This window comes from Pollicipes pollicipes, unplaced genomic scaffold, assembly GCF_011947565.3.
Source record: "Pollicipes pollicipes isolate AB1234 unplaced genomic scaffold, Ppol_2.1 Scaffold_4295;HRSCAF=5057_pilon_pilon_pilon, whole genome shotgun sequence".
Taxonomy (NCBI): Eukaryota; Metazoa; Arthropoda; class Thecostraca; order Pollicipedomorpha; family Pollicipedidae; genus Pollicipes; species Pollicipes pollicipes.
Genome location: NW_023596461.1, coordinates 26,005,798 through 26,027,561, shown reverse-complemented (window position 1 = coordinate 26,027,561; position 21,764 = coordinate 26,005,798). Strand labels below are relative to the sequence as shown.

Here is a 21,764-nt window from a genome sequence, read left to right as displayed (position 1 = left end):
GTTCCTGCTCCAATTTCTTTCGGAGTTCCTCCATCGTCTGTTGCGCCCCCTCCAGTTTGCCTCCGGCCTTCGCCACCTCCTGCTGCCCCTCCTCCAGTTTGGATCGAAGACCCTCCACCTCCTGTTGGCTATTCTCCAGTTTAGCTCGGAGCCCCTCCGTTTCTTGTTGTCCCTCCTCCAGTTTGGCTCGGAGCCCCTCCGTTTCTTTCTGCCCCTCCTCCAGTTTGGCTCGGAGTCCCTCCGTTTCTTTCTGCCCCTCCTCCAGTTTAGCTTGGAGTCCCTCCGTTTCTTTCTGCCCCTCCTCCAGTTTGGCTCGGAGCCCCTCCGTTTCTTTCTGTCCCTCCTCCAGTTTGGCTCGGAGCCCTTCCGTTTCGTTCTGCCCCTCCTCCAGTTTGGCTCGGAGCCCTTCCGTTTCGTTCTGCCCCTCCTCCAGTTTGGCTCGGAGCCCCTCCGTTTCTTTCTGCCCCTCATCCAGTTTGGCTCTGAGTCCCTCCGTTTCTTTCTGCCCCTCATCCAGTTTGGCTCGGAGTCCCTCCGTTTCTTTCTGTCCCTCCTCCAGTTTGGCTCGGAGCCCTTCCGTTTCTTTCTGCCTCTCCTCCAGTTTGGCTCGGAGCCCCTCCGTTTCTTTCTGCCCCTCCTCCAGTTTGGCTCGGAGCCCCTCCGTTTCTTTCTGCCCCTCCTCCAGTTTAGCTTGGAGTCCTTCCGTTTCTTTCTGCCCCTCCTCCAGTTTGGCTCGGAGCCCCTCCGTTTCTTTCTGCCCCTCCTCCAGTTTGGCTCGGAGCCCCTCTGTTTCTTTCTGCCCCTCCTCCAGTTTGGCTCGGAGCCCCTCCGTTTCTTTCTGGCCCTCCTCCAGTTTGGTTCGGAGCCCCTCCGTGTCCTGCTGTCTTTCCTCCAGCTTAGCTCCGAGGCCCTCCGTGTCCTTCTGTGCCTCCTCCAGCGTTCCCCGGAGCTGCTCTGCCCGGCTCTGCTCTTCTGCCAGCCGCTCGTTCCGCCTTGTCGCGCCGCCTCCTCGGCCGTCTCCAGGGCGGCGGCCAGCTGGCGCGCCCGCTCGGCCTGCACGTCCGCTTTCGCGCGCAGCAGGCTGGCGCCGCGCTCCGCCTCCACTAACCTGGTCTGCAGCTGATCGGCAGCGTCCTGGAGATCAGCCAGCTGCGCCTGCCGCTGGCCGTCGGGCCTCCTCGGCGCGGCCAACTCGCGCGTGCAGCGCGGCGGCCGACGCCTCCAGTCGCCGGATCTCGTCGACTTCTCTAGGCACTCCTCCCTCTGCTGGGCGGGCACAGCACGGCACGGCGTCAGTACACCAGCAGTGGACGAAGTCAACAAAGTGCATTGTTGGTGAGCTTATAGTTTAGATGGTAACGAACAAAACATTAAATACAGGAGAAGAACGTACTGCTTCAAAAGTGGCTTGCCCGATAAATGAAACATGACGTCCAGAGTTTGAGTATGCCAGTGAGTGTCCTTTGGTGCCAAAGCAGTGAACCATCCACAATGCCACTGCAACTCTCTGCTCCAACAAAATAAACTGCAGACTAGTTTCAAAATCAGCGCCAAAGACTGCATGATAACGGGACAGAGGGCATAGCCAGCATAGTTATCAGGCGCGCAGGGCATCTCCTGACGTCTCCGCATACAAACCACAAGGCCCATCAGTCATGAGATCCGTCAACACGGCGGTTAGTGCACACAAACGTCAACAAAGCTCAAACGGACAGATCCAACACACTTCCATTCCTCTGGAGACCTCCCAGTCGCTTCTCTACAGCTGTCACATTCGACGAGACGATGTCGTTAGTAACACACGGTGAGTTGGTAATCTAGGGCAGCACTACGTCGGCAGATATTGTCAGGGCTACATTCGGTGGATCGATTCTACAAGGGCCACACTCGGTTGGGTTGACTTCAACTCGGGGTTACACTCCTCGGGCAGGTGCCGCTCGGGTCACGTTCCGCGTGACGCTGTTGAGGTCACACTGCTGGTTGGACGTCACTCAGTTGCTGCTGACGAGCGGGACAGGAGCAGCCTCCACACTCCACTGCAACCAGACTGGTGCAGTGGCAATGTCTAAACTCCACACAGCAGCCGTGGCGGCGGTGCATCACTAGCTAAACTCCGTTCCGCTTCCAGAGGTGGAGTAGCGCGCCGACCGCCGATGCAGGACGGCCGCAGCGGCGGCGGGCGGCGGCGGCAGTCGGCAGGTGCGCCGTCCGTGCAGTTAGTCCAGCTCGCCGGCGGCGGCCTGGCTCGACCCGGCCACTGACCTCGGGCGTCGAATCGGCCCGGTAGCTCTGGCTGCGCACCAGCGCCGCCAGCTCCTCGCGGTGCTCCTCGGCCAGGGCGCGCTCGCTGCGCTGGTGCGTCTGGCGCGCCTCCTCCAGCTCGGCCTCCAGCGCCAGCAGCCGGTGCTCGGCCGACGCCAGGCTGCGCTGATAGCTCGCGCGGCCCTCCCTCCGTCCGGCTGCTCAGCTGCTGTACGCGCTGCTCGTACGCCTGTCGCAGGCGCAGCACGCGCGCCTCGTGGTCCGCCTGCAGGCGCGTCACGGCCTGCTGGTGCTCGCCGGTAACGGCGGCCAGCCGCTGGAGCGCCTCGGCCTGCGCCGCGTCCCAGTCCTGCTGGCGGCGGCCGGCCAGCTGCTCCAGCTCGCGCCGCGTCTCCTCCAGCCGGCCGGCCAGCTCGTCCAGCTGGCTCCGGTGCGATGAGATCAGCTCGTCGATGGCCAGCTCGCACTGGCTGCGCACGCCCGCCAGCGCCTGCTGCAGCTCGTCCAGCTGCTGCTCGTACTCGCAGCGCACGCGGCTCAGCTCCACGTGGTGCTTCAGATCCTGGCTCTTGAGCAGCTCGTTCAGCTGCTGGATCTTGGCCTGCATGGTGCCGATGGAGGAGCGCATCGTCTCGCGCACCTCCGTCAGCTGGCTGATGAACATCTCCTTCTCCTCCTGCAGCTTGCGCGTGAGCTCGGCCTCGCGCGCCAGGAAGCGCTCGTTCTGCGTCTGCGCCCGACTCTTGGCGGTGGCCAGCTCGGCGCTGAGCGTGCGCAGCGTGCTCTCCTTGGTGCGGATGATGTCCTGCAGCTGGCCGACGCTCGCCTTGGCGTCGTCCATCTCGTCCTGGTTCTGCTTCAGCTCGGTCAGGAAGACGGTGATCTCCTCGTTCTTGTTGGTGATCTCGCGCAGGTACTCCTGCAGCCGCTCCTCGAACTCCTCGCTCTTGCCAGCCAGCTCGTCGCGCTGGTTGTCCACCACGCGGCGCAGGTGCGCCCGGTCGTCCTCCGCGCGCTTGAGCCGCTCAGAGCTGGCCTCCAGCGTCATGGACGTATTCTCGTACACCAGCTGCAGCGCCTCGAACTCGGCGTTCAGTCGGCTGCGCTCCAGCTCCAGCAGGTGGACCGAGCGCCGCAGGCCGGCCAGCTCCTGCTGGGGGTCCGGCTCGGCATCCGCCCGGCCGCCGCCTCCCTGGGTCTCCGGCTCCCGCGGCCGCCCCTCGGCGGCGAGCGGCGCCAGCGGCGTCTCCGTCTGGCTTTGCGGTTCAGCCTGTGTCTCTGTCTGCGTCTCCGCCTGGACGCCCTGCAGGGGCGGCGAGCCGCGAACACCGGCGTTCTCAGCAGCCTGGTCCAGAGACTTGACAGTGAGCTCGGTCAGCTCCCTGCCTTTCTCCACGATTACCTCGTCCTGCAGCGCCAGCCCAGATGCCTGGTTCAGAACGTCCTGCGTCAGCTTCTCCACCCTGTCCTCGGACGCGCTCTGCAGCGCCTTGAGATGAATCATCTCCACGTGGGCCTCCTCCAGCTTCTTCTTCAGCGCAGCCGCCTCCTGCTCCGCCTCCGAGCAGCGTGTCTCCAGCACCTCCTTCAGCTGCGTCACGGACTCCACCTGACGCTGGCAGTCAGCGTTCTGCCGCTCTGACTCGTGCAGACGCGTCTGCTGGAGCAGCAGCTCGGCAGACGCGGCCCGCCACCGCTCCTCACAGCCCTCCAGCTGGCTTGACAACGCCTCCTTCTCCCCCCGCAGCACTTTAACTAAGGGAGGGACTTCAGACTCAACACTCGCACTCGCTAACTGCTCCTCTAAGCACGCATTCTTACCCCTGAGCGCGTCATGACTAGCTTGAAGCTGCGCCATTTCTGTCAGCTTCTGACTGAGTTTGTCCTCGAAGTTTTTTTTAAGCTCTTTTTCGGCGCTCAACTTCCTATCGATCTCCTCGTTGATGGCTCGCAGCGAGGTCGCCAGCTCCTCCTGCCGCTTCACCTCCGAGTCGAGGTTGTCGTAGTTCTGCTTCAGCGTCCCCACCTCGTACTTGTAGCAGTCGATCAGTTCGGCCTGCTCCTTCAGCTGGGTCTTGAACAGGGCGATGCGCGTCGCCAGCGTGTCCTTCTCCAGGCCGGCGTCCTCGATCTGGCGGCTCACCTGCTTATGGTCGCGCTCGACCTCCGCCAGCTGGGCAGCCAGCTGTGCACTGCGCGCCTGCTCGGCCTCGGCGCGCGCCCGCAGCTGGCCGTTCTCCTCGCGCAGCTGCACGAGCACTGAGTTCGTGTCGGAACATAGCGCGTCCATCTTGAGCGACACGTCTTCCTTGTCGCGCAGCTGCTGCTGCAGCCGGTCCTGCAGGCACTTCTTCTCCAGCTCGAGCAGCTGACGCTGTCGCGCCGCCTCCTCCACCTCGGCCTGAAGGCCGGCCATCTGAAGGCGGTACGTCTCCGACACCTTCTGCAAGCCGCCCACCTCCTGGCGCAGCGCCACCACCTGGTCCTCGCCGGCCTCGCTGCCCTCCGGTGACGATGTGTCGACGCCGTCGACCGCGTCCCCTGCGCCGTCCGCGGCGCCCGCCTCCGCCAGTGGGCCGCCGCCCCCCAGGCCGCGACACTCCGTCTTGTACGTCTCGATCTCGTTTCCCAGCTTGTCCAGCGCCTGTAGCATCTGCGCCTGCTCACGCTCTTTGCGCTCGATGCCGCTCTCCAGCTGCTCCTTGAGCGCGCTCTTTTCGCGCATCGCCTGATCCAGCTTGGACTGTAGAAGCTCCAGCGAGCGGTTCTGCTCCTGCACGCGCTCCAGCCGCGCCGTCAGCGTGGCGCGGATCTTGCCCATCTCATCGTGCACGAGACTGAAGTCGGCCTGCATACCGCTCACCTCGTCCTTGGTCACCTCGTGCAAGCTCTTGAGCTGCTTGACACGGTCGCGCTGCTTCTTGCCGCGCTCGCGCTCGTACGCCAGCTCGCTCTTCAGGTTTTCGTTCTCGTTCTCCGCCAGCTCGACGCGCAGCGCGATCTTCTCCATCTGGAAGAGGCGTGCCGCCAGCCTCTCGTTGGACTCGTGCAGCTCATCGGCGCGCTGGCGCTCAGCCTGCGCCTGGTGCAGCTGCGCCTGCAGCCGCTCCAGCTCGGCCGTCAGCCGGCGCACCTCGGTCCTGTAACCCTCGGACACCTCGTCAAAGTCGCTGATGTCGCTTACCGTCGACTCGAGCTCGCTGCGCGCCGTGCGCAGTGCGTCGTCCAGGTCCGTGCGCGCCGTGCGCAGCGCCTCAGCTTCGCCGCGGGCGCCGTCCTTCTCCTCGGCCAGCGCCGCCGCCTCGGCGCGCAGCCGCCCGACGTCCGCCTCGGCCTGCTCGGCCCGCTGCTGCAGCGCCGCCAGCTCCGCCTCGCGCGCCGCCAGCGCCTGCTCGGAGGCGGCGCGCGCCGCGTCGGCGGCCGCCAGCCGGCCGTCGGCGTCCGCCGACAGCGCCGCCACCTTCTCCTCCAGCTGCTGCTTGGCCAGCCGCAGCGCGCCCACCTCCTCAGTGACGCCGGCCAGCCGCGCCGCGTTGTCGTCCAGCAGCGTGGTCAGCTCATCCAGCTGGCTGCCAGCGGGCGCGGCGGGCGTAGCGGCCGTGGCGGCGGCGGCGGCGGCGCGGACCTCTGCGTCGCGGCCACACTGCTCAGTCAGCTCGCGCAGGCTCTCCTCGAGCGAGCGCACCACGCCCGACAGCTTCTCGGTGCGCAGCTGCAGCTGCTGGCGCTCCTGGCGGTCAGCGGCGCCGCGGCCGCGCTCCGCCTCCAGCTCGGCCAGCGTGGCAGCCTGCTCCTCGCTCAGGCTGGTCAGACGGCGCTGCAGCTCGTCCGCCTGCGCCTGAGATTCCAGCCTGGCACTGGCGGCGCAGGGCACTGGTCAGTGGGGACAGGCCTGGTACGTACGGAATGTGTCAACATTACGGCACAGACACTCGTGATACTAGTTGCTCCAATAACTGATTTCTTAACGCACAAGAGACATGGAATACTTTACGTTACCGAGTCTCGCTACAAGATATGTGAATAACGAGAGCTTCCATCCAATATCGTTCCAACATCTCAGGACGTGGTTCATCGGGGCTCCGTGACGAGTAACAATTGGGATACGATTGTTCCTATCCATTCCCACCATGAAGAGCAGTGGGGAACAGGGCGCCACATCCCAATGCACGCCACCCCCTCCCCCGTCCACCCCTAACCCCTCAGCTGTAGCGGACATGGCCACGCATGCCGGTCACCTGTTCTCCTGGCTGGAAGTCTGGAGCGACAGCTCCACAGCTGCCTGGCGCTGCCGGTCCAACTCCTCCACAGCCGCCTGCCGCTGCCGGTCCAACTCCTCCACCCGGGCGTCGGCCTCCTTTCGCGCCTCTTGCACCCGAGCCTCAGCCTCCTTCCGCGCCTCTTCCATGCGAGCCTCAGCCTCCTTCCGTGCCTCCTCCAGAGCCGAGCTGCGAGCCTCCCCCACCCGAGCCTCTTCAAGTCGCGTCTCGACTCCCTTCCGAGCCTCCTCCACCTGAGCCTCGGCCTCTTTCCGAGCCTCTTCCACCCGAGCCTCAGCCTCCTTCCGAGCCTCCTCCAGAGCCGAGCTGCGAGCCCCCTCCACACGAGCCTCGACCTCCTTTCGGGCCTCCTCCACCTGAGCCTCGGCCTCTTTCCGAGCCTCTTCCATCCGAGCCTCGACCTTCTTCCGAGCCTCTTCAATCCGAGCCTCGGCCTCCTTCCGAGCCTCCTCCATCTGCACCTGCGCCTGCTCCAGTCGGGCCTCGGCCTGCGCCTGCGCCTGCTGGCAGCCCTGCAGCCGCGACTCCAGCGCCATCTGGTCGGTGCGCAGACCGTCGATGGTGTCCTGCAACGAAGGACAGCGACTCTAACCAAAGCTCCCGGCCCCGGCCTGCAACGGACAGGCAATGCGTCAAGAACGGTGCGCTCCTTTGGGCGCCGCCACAAGTCCCCACTACGCCGCCCCACGCACCCAGACACGCTGAGCTTGGCCCTCCGTGTGGTGTGACGTTTCACGCGCGCTACCACCACCGCCACGACGCGTGGCCAGCTGACAGACACGCCCCTCCGCTTCCCTCCGGCCGTGCATCGGCCGACATCCCCGCGGCTCACGTACTATGAGCTCCGCCCGCTGGGCCGTCTGGTGTCCGCCGGCGGCGGCGGCGCTGGCCGCCAGCTGCTGCTCCTCGGCCGCCAGCTCCAGCTGGCTCTCCTTCTCGCGAATCTCGGCGCGCAGCTCCTCCTCGCGCAGGTGCAGCCGGCGGCCCCACTCCTCGGCCAGCCGCGACTCCAGCTCCTGCTCCAGCACGCGCAGCGCCTCTTGCTTCGCGCGTGACAGCTCCTGCGGCGGACAAGTGGTCACTTCGAGACACTTCTGATATGTCTGAGGTCGCGTTAGCCATCACAACTGCACTTACAGGCCAGCTTGAAGCACGATTAATGGTATTCCAGTAAAGAATTACAGCACACATATGGGAGTGGTTGTACGCCCTTTCCGCAGGGGAACAGCACGGCTGCGCGCGCGTACCGAATGGCAACACAGAAGTGAGGCTAGCGCAATGCGAAGGCAAAATAGATGAAAGACGGCCACAATTTCAGTCGTACGTCGCGTGCATGTTGAGTCCAGTCATCGGTCACGACGAGTTGTTACGCCGTCCAGACACAGGCGTGCCTAGAGTCGATCTCACGACACTGTGGCGTTGTGACCAGGACCTGCGCTGATGAAGCAACGCCACCGAACACTTTTACCGGAGCTGGTCACAGCCCACGCCACCGAGCAACGTCGTACACATGGGGCATCGTGACCCAGTCATGATTCGCTCCAGCCAGATTTCCCGCTGTCGCATGGTCGTGCTCCCAGAGTCGCGTTCCTGTCCCCGGCTCAGACCGGGGGCGGTCAGGGACGCCGGACACAGGGGGGGGGGGGGGGGACGGTGACTCGATCCCGGCGGCCTCGGACGGCAGCCTCTCCGCTAATTTTAGGCGGCGCGTGGCCGGCGGCCAACAAGTGGCTTCGATCCGGCCAGAATGGCGGCGAGACGAGGGCTGGGACGCGACACCACAGGTCCCCTGTCCCCGCAGCACGGACAGCTGCCGGCACAGGCAGGCCGGAGTTTGTCCTGACAACACGGTGGCGGCTCTGGTCAGGGCGGCCCGTGCCAGACCCACAGCCGCCTGCATTTGGCGCGCTCCGCCGAAACAAACATTCCGCTGGTCCGACTGCGTGGCAGACGGTCACGGCATGACGAAGACACAGCGCAGCCGCGTGCCCCGGCTTGACCCGGGGAGCTGCGGTGGACAGTCACGGTATGACGAGGACACAGCGCAGCCGCGTGCCCCGGCTTGACCCGGGGAGCTGCGGCGGACAGTCACGGTATGACGAAGACACAGCGCGGCCGCGTGCCCCGGCTTGACCCGGGGAGCTGCGGTGGACAGTCACGGTATGACGAGGACACAGCGCAGCCGCGTGCCCCGGCCGGACCCGGGGAACTGCGGCGGACAGTAACGGTATGACGAAGACACAGCGCAGCCGCGTGTCCCGGCTTGACCCGGGGAGCTGCGGCGGACAGTAACGGTATGACGAAGACACAGCGCAGCCGCGTGCCCCGGCTTGACCCGGGGAGCCGTGGCGCCGACAGCGGGCCCGTGTGTCACGCACCTGGACCAGGCCGGCCTTCTCCTCCTCCGACAGGCGCTCCAGCTCCTCCAGCTGCCGCTTGTGCGTGTCGCGCAGCTGAGTCGTTTCAGTTTCGAGGGCGGCAACTGCAATGTTTAACCCACCATCAGATGCCAGGAAAACAGTGTGGGCGCAACGGCCCCCCCCCCCCCCCCCCCCCCCAACAGGCCGTGTGTCAGCCCTCATGTAGTGTAGTGTGCGAAAATGATATGAATTATTTATCACTCCACGACAGGATGCATCATTTGGAGGATGGGCGAGACGATGCCAGCAGAGACCACGTGAACAACACTGGTGAGGTTATGAACATTCCTGGGGGTGATGAGGGCATTTTGTCAAATGTTTAGGACAGAAGACGTACTTCAGAGGTCTCCGTTTGAGAAAACTTTGTTCCAGGTGCCCGCTCCTAAACTGAAAACAGGAGCGAAGCGCTCGGACAGAACGCCTGAGCACTAGTTTGGCTTCCGACTCATTTATTTTTGTCACGTGGCTGAAAAATATGAAACTTATAAAATACATGCTTCAATCATACATTTCTCGGGCAACATGGCATAATATTATATTATATTATATTATATTATATATATATATATATACGTATATACAGAAACAACATCAAAATATAACAAGCCGTGTTAAAAAGAAGTGTTTGTCAACTGACGCCGCCAAGCGCCCCGTTACAGTATTTACTCCTCACCTCGTGTTTGTAGCTGCTCCAGCGACTTTCGTTTGGATTCTGTCTCGTCCTGTAGGCGTTTAACCTGAAAACGATAGTCATCACTTGCGTCAAAAGATATGATGCCACTGAAGCTCTACCAAGGTTTTCAGGCGCGGGGGCACACACCTAGCACCGGGCTCACTAAGAACACCTGAACCAGCGTGGCCTGGGCGGTACAGCTCAGGTCGGCCATAAAACGAAGCACCACAGAGGAGGTGGCTGCAGACGCCCCCCCCCCCCCCCGCCGCTTAAGCGGTCACAGGGGACTTCACCGGCCATTTAAACAGGATCATCCGGAAAAGGACAAAGAAACATCACCCGGGCATCTGTACCACCTACGCTCGGCAAAAGAAATCGTGAAATTAACCAGTCGTAACTCACCAATCCAATATCTATATTTCAATGTCACGATTAGACAATTTGTTGACAAAGACCCACGACAACTTGTTAAGCCGTGGAGATGCTATGAAAGAATGGGATCTACGAAGTCGGTTCCATAGGGAAACATAACTCTTACCCTACGCATGCATGTGGGTGAGCACTGATTCATATTAAACAGCTTCACAAAAGTAGCTAGGAATGACAAGACATTCGGACAAAATGAAAATGGGTTCATTGCTCCCATGCCTGCCTTACAAGTATCCAAAAATGCCATCCTACCAAAAATGTGGCATCTATATTTAGCGGACGACAGTTCAGAAAATCGTCGACCCACTTAAGCAGACGTTTAAAAATTGCCTGAGCATTAAATGCTTTGACCACAAGTATCATCAGGCGAGCTGCCTGCTGACCTTGCGAGCTGAGAATCAGGCGAGCTGCCTCAGCGCCGCCCGCTATCGGTAAAGGCTGCGCGCCGGGGAAGCACTGGTGTGCCAATGCCGGTGTCCCGGGCACCGAGCTGTGAAGGCACCGAGTACCGACCTGGGTCTCCTTCTGCTCGAGCTCCTGGTGCATCTGGGCCTTCTGCTCGGCGGTGCTCATGGCGTTCTCCTGCGCCTGGTGCTGCGTGGAGGCCATGGTGCGGCGCAGCTCCCCCACGATCGCCTCCAGCCGCTCCAACTCGCTCTTGTGCGCCTCCTGTCGACGGCGGACGACCCGAGCTACAGCCGTGCTGCATCACTGACACACAGACGACCCGAGCTACAGCCGTGCTGGATCACTGATACACAGACGCCCCGAGCTACAGCCGTGCTGCATCACTGACACACAGACTGCCGATGGGTCTGGCGCTGAGAGCGGCGCCCCCCCCCCCCCCCATCGGCGCTGACGACCAGCGTCCCTCATTATGAGTTTGTATTCTTCCTGTAACGCCGTGATGACAGCCTGCCCATGAAGTTGGAGACGGCCTGAGTCAGCTCTGCATTCATGACTCTGTTTACGGGGTCCATGCGATAGCTATCATCGGTCGGTAGTCTATGCACTGGCGCGAATATTTGTAAGCGTGAATACTTCCTTGTCGACCATTCGCTGGTTTCCTCGAATTGTTCGTTTTTTTTGTACACTGAATCGAGGTCTCGCCAACCCTGTCCTTCTGCGTCAATTATGCATTAACCGGTCGATCAACACAAACCTCAACTGTGGTCCGTGTGCTTCAGCCTACAGCAATAGCTCCTGGCATCGAGACTGGCCGAATAGGCCATTTGGGCCCTCTGCTTTCATCTCCGATCATGAAAGGCAGAACTCGCGCACGGGCCACCAGCGCCACTAGCGGCCGGCGGCCGAACTACCGCGGCCGCTGCCAAACCATTCCAGAGATCCGCCGCTGACAGGACCGCGCACAAACGGTGACGCCACAGCCGTGTGCAGCACAGAGACCCCAGCCCGAGCATCAACGTCGCAACAGTGGGCCGCGATCATCGGGCCGAGCGTCTGAGCCAGTTCCGGGGTGAGGCTCGGTGCGGAGACTCGACCGCCCACCGCCCGACAAGTCGGCCTTGTTTCTGCTGGCAGCGGTCCACGAAAACACGGCGTTCCGCCAGTGCCAGAGATGTGAGCTGCTGGCGGTGGCCGCGGCACACGGTCAGGGATGGCGGAGGGTCACGGGCGGCCGGCCAGGAGCGGCGGCGCAGGGACAGCAGGTCAGGGAAGACAGATCGGGACGGCAGGGGGACATACATCGCATCACACACATGGAGCCGGGTGAGGACCTAGCAGGGCCAAGGATCACAGACGGTGCGGGATGTTTGGCGAGCACGTGGACAACAGGTCAGGGAGGTAAAATGGTGATATTTCAGGTTTAGGGCGCATCGACGTGCCCATTCTGAGCCCTTCCGAAAACGGACATCACCATCCTACCCAGTCAACACTGCCGGTTATCTGTTACAAAAAACAACAACTAAATTTACGTGCGAACACAGCTGGAGAACATAAATAATGCCAAAATCGACGTGTGTTAAGAAGTCTTAAACACGAAAAGTGCGTCATAGCATGAGTCACAATACAAAGGCCCCGGAAGAGGCATGAGGGCGAAATGACGCCTGCGATACGCCACACAGCGATGACACGACACGAGCGCATGCTCAAGGGTCGAACATTGGTCACACTGCCCATCCTGTGGCGTGTTCCGACCCGATGGATGAGGGAATGTGTGGCGAAGATGTGTCTCAGTCGAAGCCAGCCTCTTCACGCCTATTCCACACGGCGAGGGAATTTTCACTCACCAAGAAGTGATTCCAAAGTTCTGGATGGTTGAACAAGTTCATCAATCTTCTGCTGCCACAGAACATGGATACGTGTAATTCGCACCTATTGACTTCAGGTCACCAGCCGCAGTTGAATGGAAAAGCGGCGACCTCAGCACATGGTTGCTCTAGCAGCAGCGCCTGTTCTTTATTGCTCAGAATGTCGAAATGGTTGGGAATCCACATGAGGGCTATTGTAGGGTATTAATAGATCCTGGATGACAACGACACAGCCAAAACTCACGCCGCAAAGCCAGTCAACCTCATTAGCCCCACGCGTATTGTCAAATGCGTCAGGGATCTCAAAAAAATATGGAAGAAACAAAAAGCGAGGAAGAGTTGCCAAACCAATTACATTTTCTTCGCTTATTGGCACGAAATGTGGTACGAATATTACAGATTCCTGCTCTAAATAGGCTCGGGTCCAGAAACCCGCTGCTATGGCCGGCTCGCCTAGTTTTTCCACCAGCGGTGTAGTCGACATGAGAAAGCAGATGCAAGCAAATCAGTGCATCCCCAACGACGAATATCTGCAACACATAAAAGCCCTTTCATGCATTGCCCTCTTTGCCTGAAATGTGTAGTCTACTATCCTCATAAGTCTCGTAGTGCCACCAAACGGCTTTTAACACCACATAAGTAATCTCAGACTATTCACGATAAAACTGAACAGACTAGAGCAGATAGGAGCAGACAAAAGCAGACTAGAGCAGACTAGAGCAGACTAGACGAGCAGACTAGCGACCGAAAGTGTCTCCTGCAGTAGTGCGTCACCGCAGCGCGCCTCTCGCCCCGACCCGGGCGGCGCCGGCCGACCGGCGTGATTACCCTGGTGCTGTCGCGTCTGGAAGTGTAGCGTAGTACCTGCAAGGCGCCGTGGTCGGACGGGGCCGGCAGCGGCCAGTCCGCCGGCAGGCACTGGTAGTGCGGCGCGGCCGGCGGCGCCGCCTCGCGCTCGCTGCGCACCCGCTCCAGCATCTGACGCGCCTCGGCCGTGTCCAGGATGCGCAGCCGGATCTCCTCGGTCACCTGCTGCGCCGAGGGCCGCGGCTCGGCCAGCGGCGGCGGCCCGGCGGGCGGTGAGTCGGCAGGCGGCGGCTCGGCCCGCGACGGCTCCGGCGTCGCCGGCCGCACCTCCTTGGCCGGCACCTTCTTCTTGCGCACCACCACCTTCTTGACGACCCTCTTCTTCTTGGGCACCGGCTCGGCGGAGTCGGCGGCGGGCGCGGCCTCTGGCTCGGCCTGTGCCGGCGTCTCAGCGGGTTCTCCACCCCCGGGTGGGCTCGGCCCCCGCGGCCCGCTGGGGTCCCCCTCGGGCTCCTCCATGGCGCCGGCCGGACTCCTCCGCGGTGGTCCCGCGCCCGCTCCCCTGACGCCGACGCGCGCGTCCCGCCACGCGCCCTCGTCACTCGACACACGTCCCCGCACTAGCGTTCGCCTCGGACGTCGGCCACCGAGGCTCGGACTCCCAGCCAAGCGTCGAGGACGGTGACGTTGGCCATCGGCAGTTTGGGGCCGCCTGATTTGGCAGGGCGACGGCGTCCGGCCGTCGGTGGCATGCGCCACCGCCCTGTCCACGCCCCGCCCAGCCGCCGTGACACCGCTAGGAGATAGCGCACGCCATCCATAGACCATCTGTCACCGGGCCATTAGAAAACCGGCCATGGTCAGACGGATGGCTACGCCAAGGTCAGACAGAAGACCAGGCCAGGCACACGGAAGTTATTCGGAAGAGTTGCAGACTCTTGAATGCGGATGTGACGTTCGACACCGCGTTCATGTCACGGACTGCAAGCGTGCTCAATTTAGTGCTTCCACGTTTAACTATAGAGTTCAACAGCTTCAGTAAATCGTCTCACGCTTCGTGGAAAGAACTGTGGATGAGTTTGCTGACGCTTTGGCGCACGCCAAATAGTGGACACAGCATGGTTTTAATACCAGGCGCGAAGACCCGGAATATGGCTGCTTCTTTTGCACAGGATAGCCGGTGAATGCCCTAACTTTCCTCGCTAAGCTGCCAGTTCCCTCCTGGCTATCCTGAAGGCACAAAATTGTCTTGATGCCAATGCCCCCTAAACCCCAAACCACCGCCTTATAGGTATCTGCGTTGGGCGGTGTTGTCTGTGGATGCCTGCCTTTGCGCGTGCTCATGCTCAACATTCACTATTTTGGTGCTCTGTTTTATCTTGGCCAACATCTTATGTGCAGATGCAAATATGCATGCACCGTCACACTTTCGTGGGGCCTACAGAAGGAACTGCATCACCCATCAAAATGACAACCACCACGCTGCCACGGCCGCGCACACTACAGCGGCATAAGCAGAACGAAGTTCGGCGGCGCAGCGCTCCCAGCGCAAACATCCCGTCACTGTCTCCACACCTTGATTTCCCGTAATCCAACGGACACCTCGATCCAGCGATGACGGAGCAGACGCAACCGATTCAGGTCGAGTCAGGAAGCGGGCCTCCTTACCCAATCGAGAATCGGTTCAGTGATACAGCTTTCCATGCACTGCCAGCAACAAGGGAACATACTACGGCAAACCGCAATGAATAACGCCTAGTAAACTGCACAGCCAAAAAGTCTCAGCTGAGCCCAAGGACGACAAAAACGAAACTTTTCGCGCATTTTGTCCTATCTCCGCACACTTCGCCAACCCGCTCCGTGACAGGTGTCATCGCTCGAAGTCAGATTGGACGCGCGGGCGCGCGGGCGCGATGTGCGCAGATACCTACAGCTCCCCCATCAAGGAGAACTGCGACCACGCAGCAGCTTCTCCAGTCTTGGAGACAAGAAGTCGGCTGGGGCTTCACTGGCCAGAAGGATTCTTTCCATGCCTTGCGGTTCCAAGAGGCCGTACTCTCCCGGCGAATCGTGCGTTGTCCCAGCCCGAACGAACGCTTTGTCACGGTCCTTGAAAGGTTCGGCGGAGATCCTGCGCAACATTTCTCAAACGGACGTGATGGAGTTGATGCCGGAGTTGATGCTTGACCTTACTGCTTACAGTTACGCAGGGTTGATGCTTCCCAAAACACCGCACACACGTTTGCCGTACGCAAAGCCGATTATCAGCTGGTATGGAGTCATATTTTTCCGCTGCTTGCTCTCCTTCAACAGACGGATCCGAACAAGATCTTATCAATCATGACGGTCGAGTCGATAGTGAACAAGCTCCTTCTCATTTTCCACGCGCGCCTGTTTTGCCTAGTGGTGAGCGCATGACAAGCCCAGTTGCTGCGCATTTTCCCGTGCCCAGATGTTGACCAATCAGCGTCTGACTAGTCTCCTTACCACAGCCCCTGTACAGCTGCTGCCATCGTGGCTTTGCTTGGGCGGTTATCTGTCCGACCGGCCATTTTCCACTGGCTTGGCCGAGGGTCCCATGCGTGCGCACGCGCGCCCGGGGACGTCTTTACGCGGGTAACCGTCAATGGCCGCGTCACCTGTGTCTTGCTCTTGAAACCACCGGCGGACCGTGGGCAGCAATGGTGTCACGGTCTCACGCGCAGTTCTACAGAACTGGTGAAATCGTATACGTTTACTTTGGACGAGAAGGCACCCTGACGAACCGCTAACGAGCCAACGTCAACCTCATTCCAAAAATGATTCCATGTGCCTCGTCATAGAGACGGAGTGGGTGTAAAACGGTCATTAAAGGCGAACAATTCAGCCCTTAAAAAATCTTACATCAATGTTCAGATACCATTCTGGCGACCGAAATTATACCTCAAAGCACAATTTCATGCCCTCAAGCTGTCCCTTCCACATCGGCTTCTACAACTCGCCTTCGTCACGTTTGACGCAGTTTACCGTATCCACGGACTGCAGTCTGACAGCACATCCCATGAACACCTGTGGTCACTCCATCTCATGCGACGGCGTCTCAAAAACTGACATGATCTAATGTGGTGGCGCAAGTGTTGAGCCTGCGCCAGACACGGGGCATGCCGCCACCCGTTCCAGCTGTCACGAAGGTGCCAGAATCGGCGATCCACTGTCCGGTAGCCTACACCACGGCGCGGCCTCCGCAGCATGCCGTGCATGGTGGCCGGGGTGATCAGACCTCTTATGCGGCTCTGGAGAGCTCGTTATAAGCCGCCCGATGTCATGGCAGCAGGTAAGCTTAATGGGCTTAAGCTGGGGAGGGGCAGGAGTACCTGTCGAGAATGGACATGGTCTGGCACCTATCTACCCCCTGACAACTGAAGCCATCGTGGCGCCGTGGCGCGGGGTGGGGGGAGAGGGCAGCTGTCAGGAATGGACATGGTCTGGCTCCTATCCACTACCTGACAACTGAAGCCAGGGTGGCGCGGTGCCACACAATGGGAACTCGGAGCATGCCTGCCGCGCGCCAAAAGCTCGATTTGGATCGGCGGGTCCCAGTGGAGAATAGTGCGCAATCTGTAGCTTCCAGTTGCTATTCCGTTGTCGTTACCGACACAAAAAACTTGCAGAAGCGGTGTTGGAAGTGGTATCCTAATTTGCTGTGCAGAGAAATACACCTTTGAGCTTGTCATGCTGCCTCCATCCGCTACCTCTTTCTCTCGCGGCTTCCTTTACTTGCCGTGCTACCTCTCGCAGTGTGCCGACGGTACCAGCGAAAAACGTATAAAATCCTATCCACGTGGCAAGATTCTGGCACAAATTCGCTTTTCTATAGATTCTGAATACAGAGTACTTCTAAACGTAAAGTACTGAACAGTTCCGGAGCCGGTGCCTTATCTGTCGAGTAAGGCTGCAGAATATCCTCCTAAAGGACTCCAGCAAAGTGTCCTCATGGCGTTACAGATGAATGGACCATGAAGACCTTTAAAATTGTTTGGACAGTAGGAAAACACTTCCATGATGATCTAAGGGCGGGGTGGGGATTTTTAACCAAAAGGACTACAAATATCTGAAATGCAATAATTACAGCGTTATTCTAAGGCCAGTAACACAAACATCTTTTGGAAAAATTCCACACAGTAAAGCGTTTGAAGTTTCGTCCACCAAAAGGTTGGGCCCACCCACAGTTGCTTGCGATTATCCGCAGCCTCGAGTACTTGATTTCACTGTGCATTTCTCTACCCGAGCGCGTGATGCGGAAAATTCATCTGTCCAGCAGCTCTGATCTGCGCAAACTACACATCACTCCATCGGCCTCCGCGAAGGTCCAGGTCGAGGGGGAACCACTCGGTCCCGCGACACCGGTCTTGCGGGCGCAGTCTGACCCAGCCTTCACCGCATCCCCAAGTCGCCGGTCAACATCGCCATCACCAGCGGCGGCGGCGGCGGCCGGGCGTACCTGGGTCGCGTCCAGCTGGCGCTTCTCCTCCGTCAGCAGCGTCTGCAGCTGCGTCTTCTCCGCCACCAGGGTGGCCGTGCGCGACTTGTTGAGCTTGATGTTCTCCCTGCACTTCGTCAGCAGCTCCTCCAAATGCTTGACCTTGTCTGCAACGCAAGGGCGGGACGGTTGCAGCAGCCGTGACCGGGTGAGGTGGCCGACAGGTTCGAGGCCGAACACGAGCCACGTCACGCTACGTAAGGGACGGGGGGCTGCCTTATCGCTTGGTCGAAGGACGCGTGGGCACCAGCCAGTGTGGAGCTCAAAACATCAGCGTGTGGAAAATCAGGTGACGGGGATACTAAAGAGGACCACGAAGGCACTGACAGAAAAACTACGAAACATATGAAGACGTCTTGAACTGCATTTAGAACGGCCTTTCCAAAGACTTAACTGGACTACTTTCCCACTTCAACTACCATCAATTTGTCTAGGAAGCGACTTGTGGCTCCAGTCATTGCCTGCGATCGAGAAAGCATGCATTTTTCCTAAAGGCTTGTCGAAACGATGTATGATGCTTTGCGCCATGAGGAAGTCGTGAAACGACAAAGACCAGAGTGCGACATTTTTGCCACCCCCTAGCAGCCCCTTCATTGAAACGGTAGAAACTCAAGCTCACTCCAAGACACCCACGTCCAGCGGTGGCGCAGCCGGAGGTTGGGGGGGGGGGGGGGGGACGTCTCCTCTATGGTCAGATTGTACAGGACAGTCCCCTCTATCCTAACATCTTTCTTGCAGGCGTCAATATATTATTTACACATCATTTCAATGAGGGGCCCCTATTTCCAATTTTTACCATGATGAACTACCCTCACATCAATAGAATAACATTGCTACAAATACTAGTGCGATGTTTGTAGGACTCAACGCGACCGCTCAGCAATATTCCCCTATACTGGCCAAGAACATTCAATAGCTTCCGTACCTAGAGTTCCAAGCCCCATTAGCAGGTCATTGAATCACAATGTGCCGACAAGCTATGGATATCCGACATGTCTGAAGCAAAAGGTGAAACTCATATTAAGTTGCATTATACGTACTAAAATGCATAACTAACATTACAACGCAAAGGGACACGGCCTGCAATTTTGTGCAGCTTTTCTGCTCATTGCACACCTTAAAACGTTTTGTATATAGGTCCCTTGCATAATAGGATCATTAGATACTTTCTTCACCTATCGCTACCCCAAAAACGACAATTTTGAATCATAATTTGAGGGACAATACTGATGAATTTAGCCGTTTCAACCACATTCTAATCCAACAGCATCGCATCTCTGAACGATCGTCTTTTGAAAAGTTTTGGCGTGGCTTATGGTGTGCATGTATCCTTTTTGTAACCGGGAACATTTTGAATTTCCAATCAGGTTACTGCACTGGACGAGGTCGGCCAGACATCAACGTCAAAAATCAGAACCCTCATAGCTCGCTTAGGTATGCAAAAATATAGTGAACATGCAGAAGGGTCCCGTTATGTGTTGCATTGTTTTTCTGGTTTTGTTACATATTTAAGAATTATTTTGCCTTGTAAATTGTAGCGGGATGGCTTTCAGCGAGTATTTCGGCAGTGGCTGGGCGGACTGGCATGACCCAACTTCAGGGTATCGCCCCTGAGCGACTGTGCCCATGGTTTCCGCATCATTGTCAATAAGACATTCGTAATGCAATTTATATCTCTCGATTCCCGAAGCTTATTTAACATAATAAAACCAGTGGCAAATAGCATAATTGAACTAAGAAACGAGTTATTAGTCCACTACATGACAATAATGAAAAGTTGTTTTGGTATCACGTCAACTGAGCTCGCCAATGTCAATGAACTGACCTGTGATGATGCTAAAATTGCGGACAGCTTGCGCGCAATATTGACGGAAATTCTGGGACGCAGTCAAGGATGGGGCCAACGGAAACATGACACCTGAGCCGAAAGGTTTACACTAGGTATTGGGCAATTTCGCAGGATTTTGTTCCAAATTTTCAGGATTTCGAAGAAACTTTGACACTTTGACACTTGCCACCGAAGATTTCAGCTACTTGCCTGAGGATATGGTACCTAAAATGCCGGTTACGTTGCTTCGCTGTTTTCACAGCGCTCTAGAAAATCTTTAAAGGGTAACAAATGTCCCCCACCAGTCGGACATGGGTACTGAAATCCGTACTGTGCATGAAAGCATATAATTTAAGACGCATTTTGCGTTTGATGATACAAATACGTTTTCAGATGAATTACTAGTGGTTGATGATGATGATGATTAAATGATCCATTTTAAGCATATCCTATTGCACCATGTCCCTCATGTAGCCCGAAGAGCTTACAATACTTTCTGTCTCCTTTTTGAGCAAACAACATTATTGTTCCTGGTCGAGCAGAACTTGCACATGCAGACGCAGACGCTGAGGGGCGACACCACCAGACAGACACGGGGCAGCCGCTTTCCTGCCATTTGCCAAGGAGGCAAATGTACGTCCCCCCCCCTCCCCCCTCCCTCCCTCGCTGTCCATTCCCCGCAACGCGAGGCGCAACGCACGGGTACCCATATCTGAAGTCATCAAATGTGATTGTCTTATTGTGATCCCGACCGCCAGCTCAGAGCTCACAACTCCTGCTTCGCTTAATGGCGGTGCAGAGCAGGATCAACGCGGCAGCAGTGCGTCACGTGCATAGCCTTCGCCTGGATCGAATGGATCCAGCTCATGCCGCAGTCGCCTTCGCCCATCAAAGCACATCAAGATGGAGAACGTTTGGCAGCGCTTAGGGCTGCGCCATAGGCGGTAGTGATGTACACCTGGAAGGAGTATGGAAACTCTGTGATCCTCAAGCAAAACGACGTTCGGAGGTTTTTATTGCCACCGTAATAAATGGTCAGATTTACTGTTATTATGTTTTCAAACAAAACGTTCTGATATTGGGCGTCCAAGCCACAGCATAGCTGCGGGGTAAACATCATGAAATATCGCCATGCAAAGCTTTTGGCACTGAACTAGCAAATGTTTATACACTTATTCATGATCTGAGATATGTGCTGATTGCTGAGAAGCTACGAAACTGTAATCATGCTTTTCCGCCGGCATGATGCAACGAGCGTTCATCCACGTTTGGGAGAGAAGGAATAATAACATTTTACATTATATCTTTGCAGCTCACGGTCACAGGGGTAATGTTAAACTCCCAGAAAGCGGCGGGCCTCAGTCCTTGCCCCCACTCCCAGTTCCAGTGCCCCCATACTGTACTGTCGTGCAGCGTAAGGCGCATGAGGGATGTGAGGAGTGTACATAGGAATGATAATCTAAGAAAACGACAGCTATTACACGCATGAGTGTGCCCCCATTAAAAAATTTAAGCGTCGTGATGTACGGTTTTACGACCTCGTGCTGCCCTACAAAAAAAAAAATGGTGGCACCGTTCATGTCCGTCAAGCAAAACATTTTTTTCTGAATACATAAGACCAGCTAATGTTCACACACACAAACCAAATATGTTTTAGATCACGCGTCCAAGCAGCCACTAACACGCATGCGCGAGGTCACAGTGCGCCTTGTTTACCTCGGGCCTCTCAGCCACACCAGCCGCTTGTCCTCAGCACACTCTCCGAAAACGCACCACTATGTCCGCAGCACGTGGCCCGTCGTCTTCCCGCGAAGTACAAGCCGGTCTAGTCCACGCACGCCACCAGTTCCCAGCACACCGCCTGAGCAGCGGCGGCGGCCGCCGCCGCGTCCTCGGCACCCGCTCCTCCGCGCACGTGTCGGCGGCCAGTCGCGGTACCGCAGCGTGGCGTGGCGCGCGGCGCCGGTCCGCCTAGCCCATGACCCCGCGGCAGCGCCGCCGGTCACTCGAGCTCGCCCAGCAGCAGGTCGTCGTCGTCAGCGGCGGCGGGCGGCGCCGTCAGCACGCGGTACCGGTACCAGAAGAGCACCAGGATCCAGAACACGAGCACGCCGTCGGCCAGGCCCAGGACGAACAGACTGCGCCCGATGCCCGCCATCGCGCCGCCGCGCCGCCCGCTCCAGCTGGCAGTCCGGCCGCGCCGCCGCCGCCGCCGCCGCCGCCGCTCACCGTGGTTATTTATACCCCGAGCGCGTCACAAATACGCGCGGTCA

General features: G+C 58.5%; 1 protein-coding gene across 1 annotated transcript in view; it reads right to left on the bottom strand.

Moving 5' to 3' along the window:
- LOC119097358 (A-kinase anchor protein 9) overlaps positions 1-21,764 on the bottom strand; it is a 34,095-nt gene that overhangs the window by 3,759 nt on the left and 8,572 nt on the right. The window contains exons 7-19 of the mRNA XM_037220404.1: positions 17,625-17,770; positions 10,578-10,733; positions 9,636-9,699; positions 8,921-9,024; positions 7,379-7,603; positions 6,501-7,108; positions 5,728-6,119; positions 5,396-5,520; positions 4,861-5,338; positions 3,557-4,803; positions 2,672-3,373; positions 2,263-2,361; positions 1,045-1,263 (exon numbers count right to left, since the gene is read on the bottom strand). Of these exons, the coding sequence (XP_037076299.1) occupies positions 1,045-1,263; positions 2,263-2,361; positions 2,672-3,373; positions 3,557-4,803; positions 4,861-5,338; positions 5,396-5,520; positions 5,728-6,119; positions 6,501-7,108; positions 7,379-7,603; positions 8,921-9,024; positions 9,636-9,699; positions 10,578-10,733; positions 17,625-17,770 (4,565 nt within the window). The remainder of the gene's footprint in view (positions 1-1,044; positions 1,264-2,262; positions 2,362-2,671; positions 3,374-3,556; positions 4,804-4,860; positions 5,339-5,395; positions 5,521-5,727; positions 6,120-6,500; positions 7,109-7,378; positions 7,604-8,920; positions 9,025-9,635; positions 9,700-10,577; positions 10,734-17,624; positions 17,771-21,764) is intronic.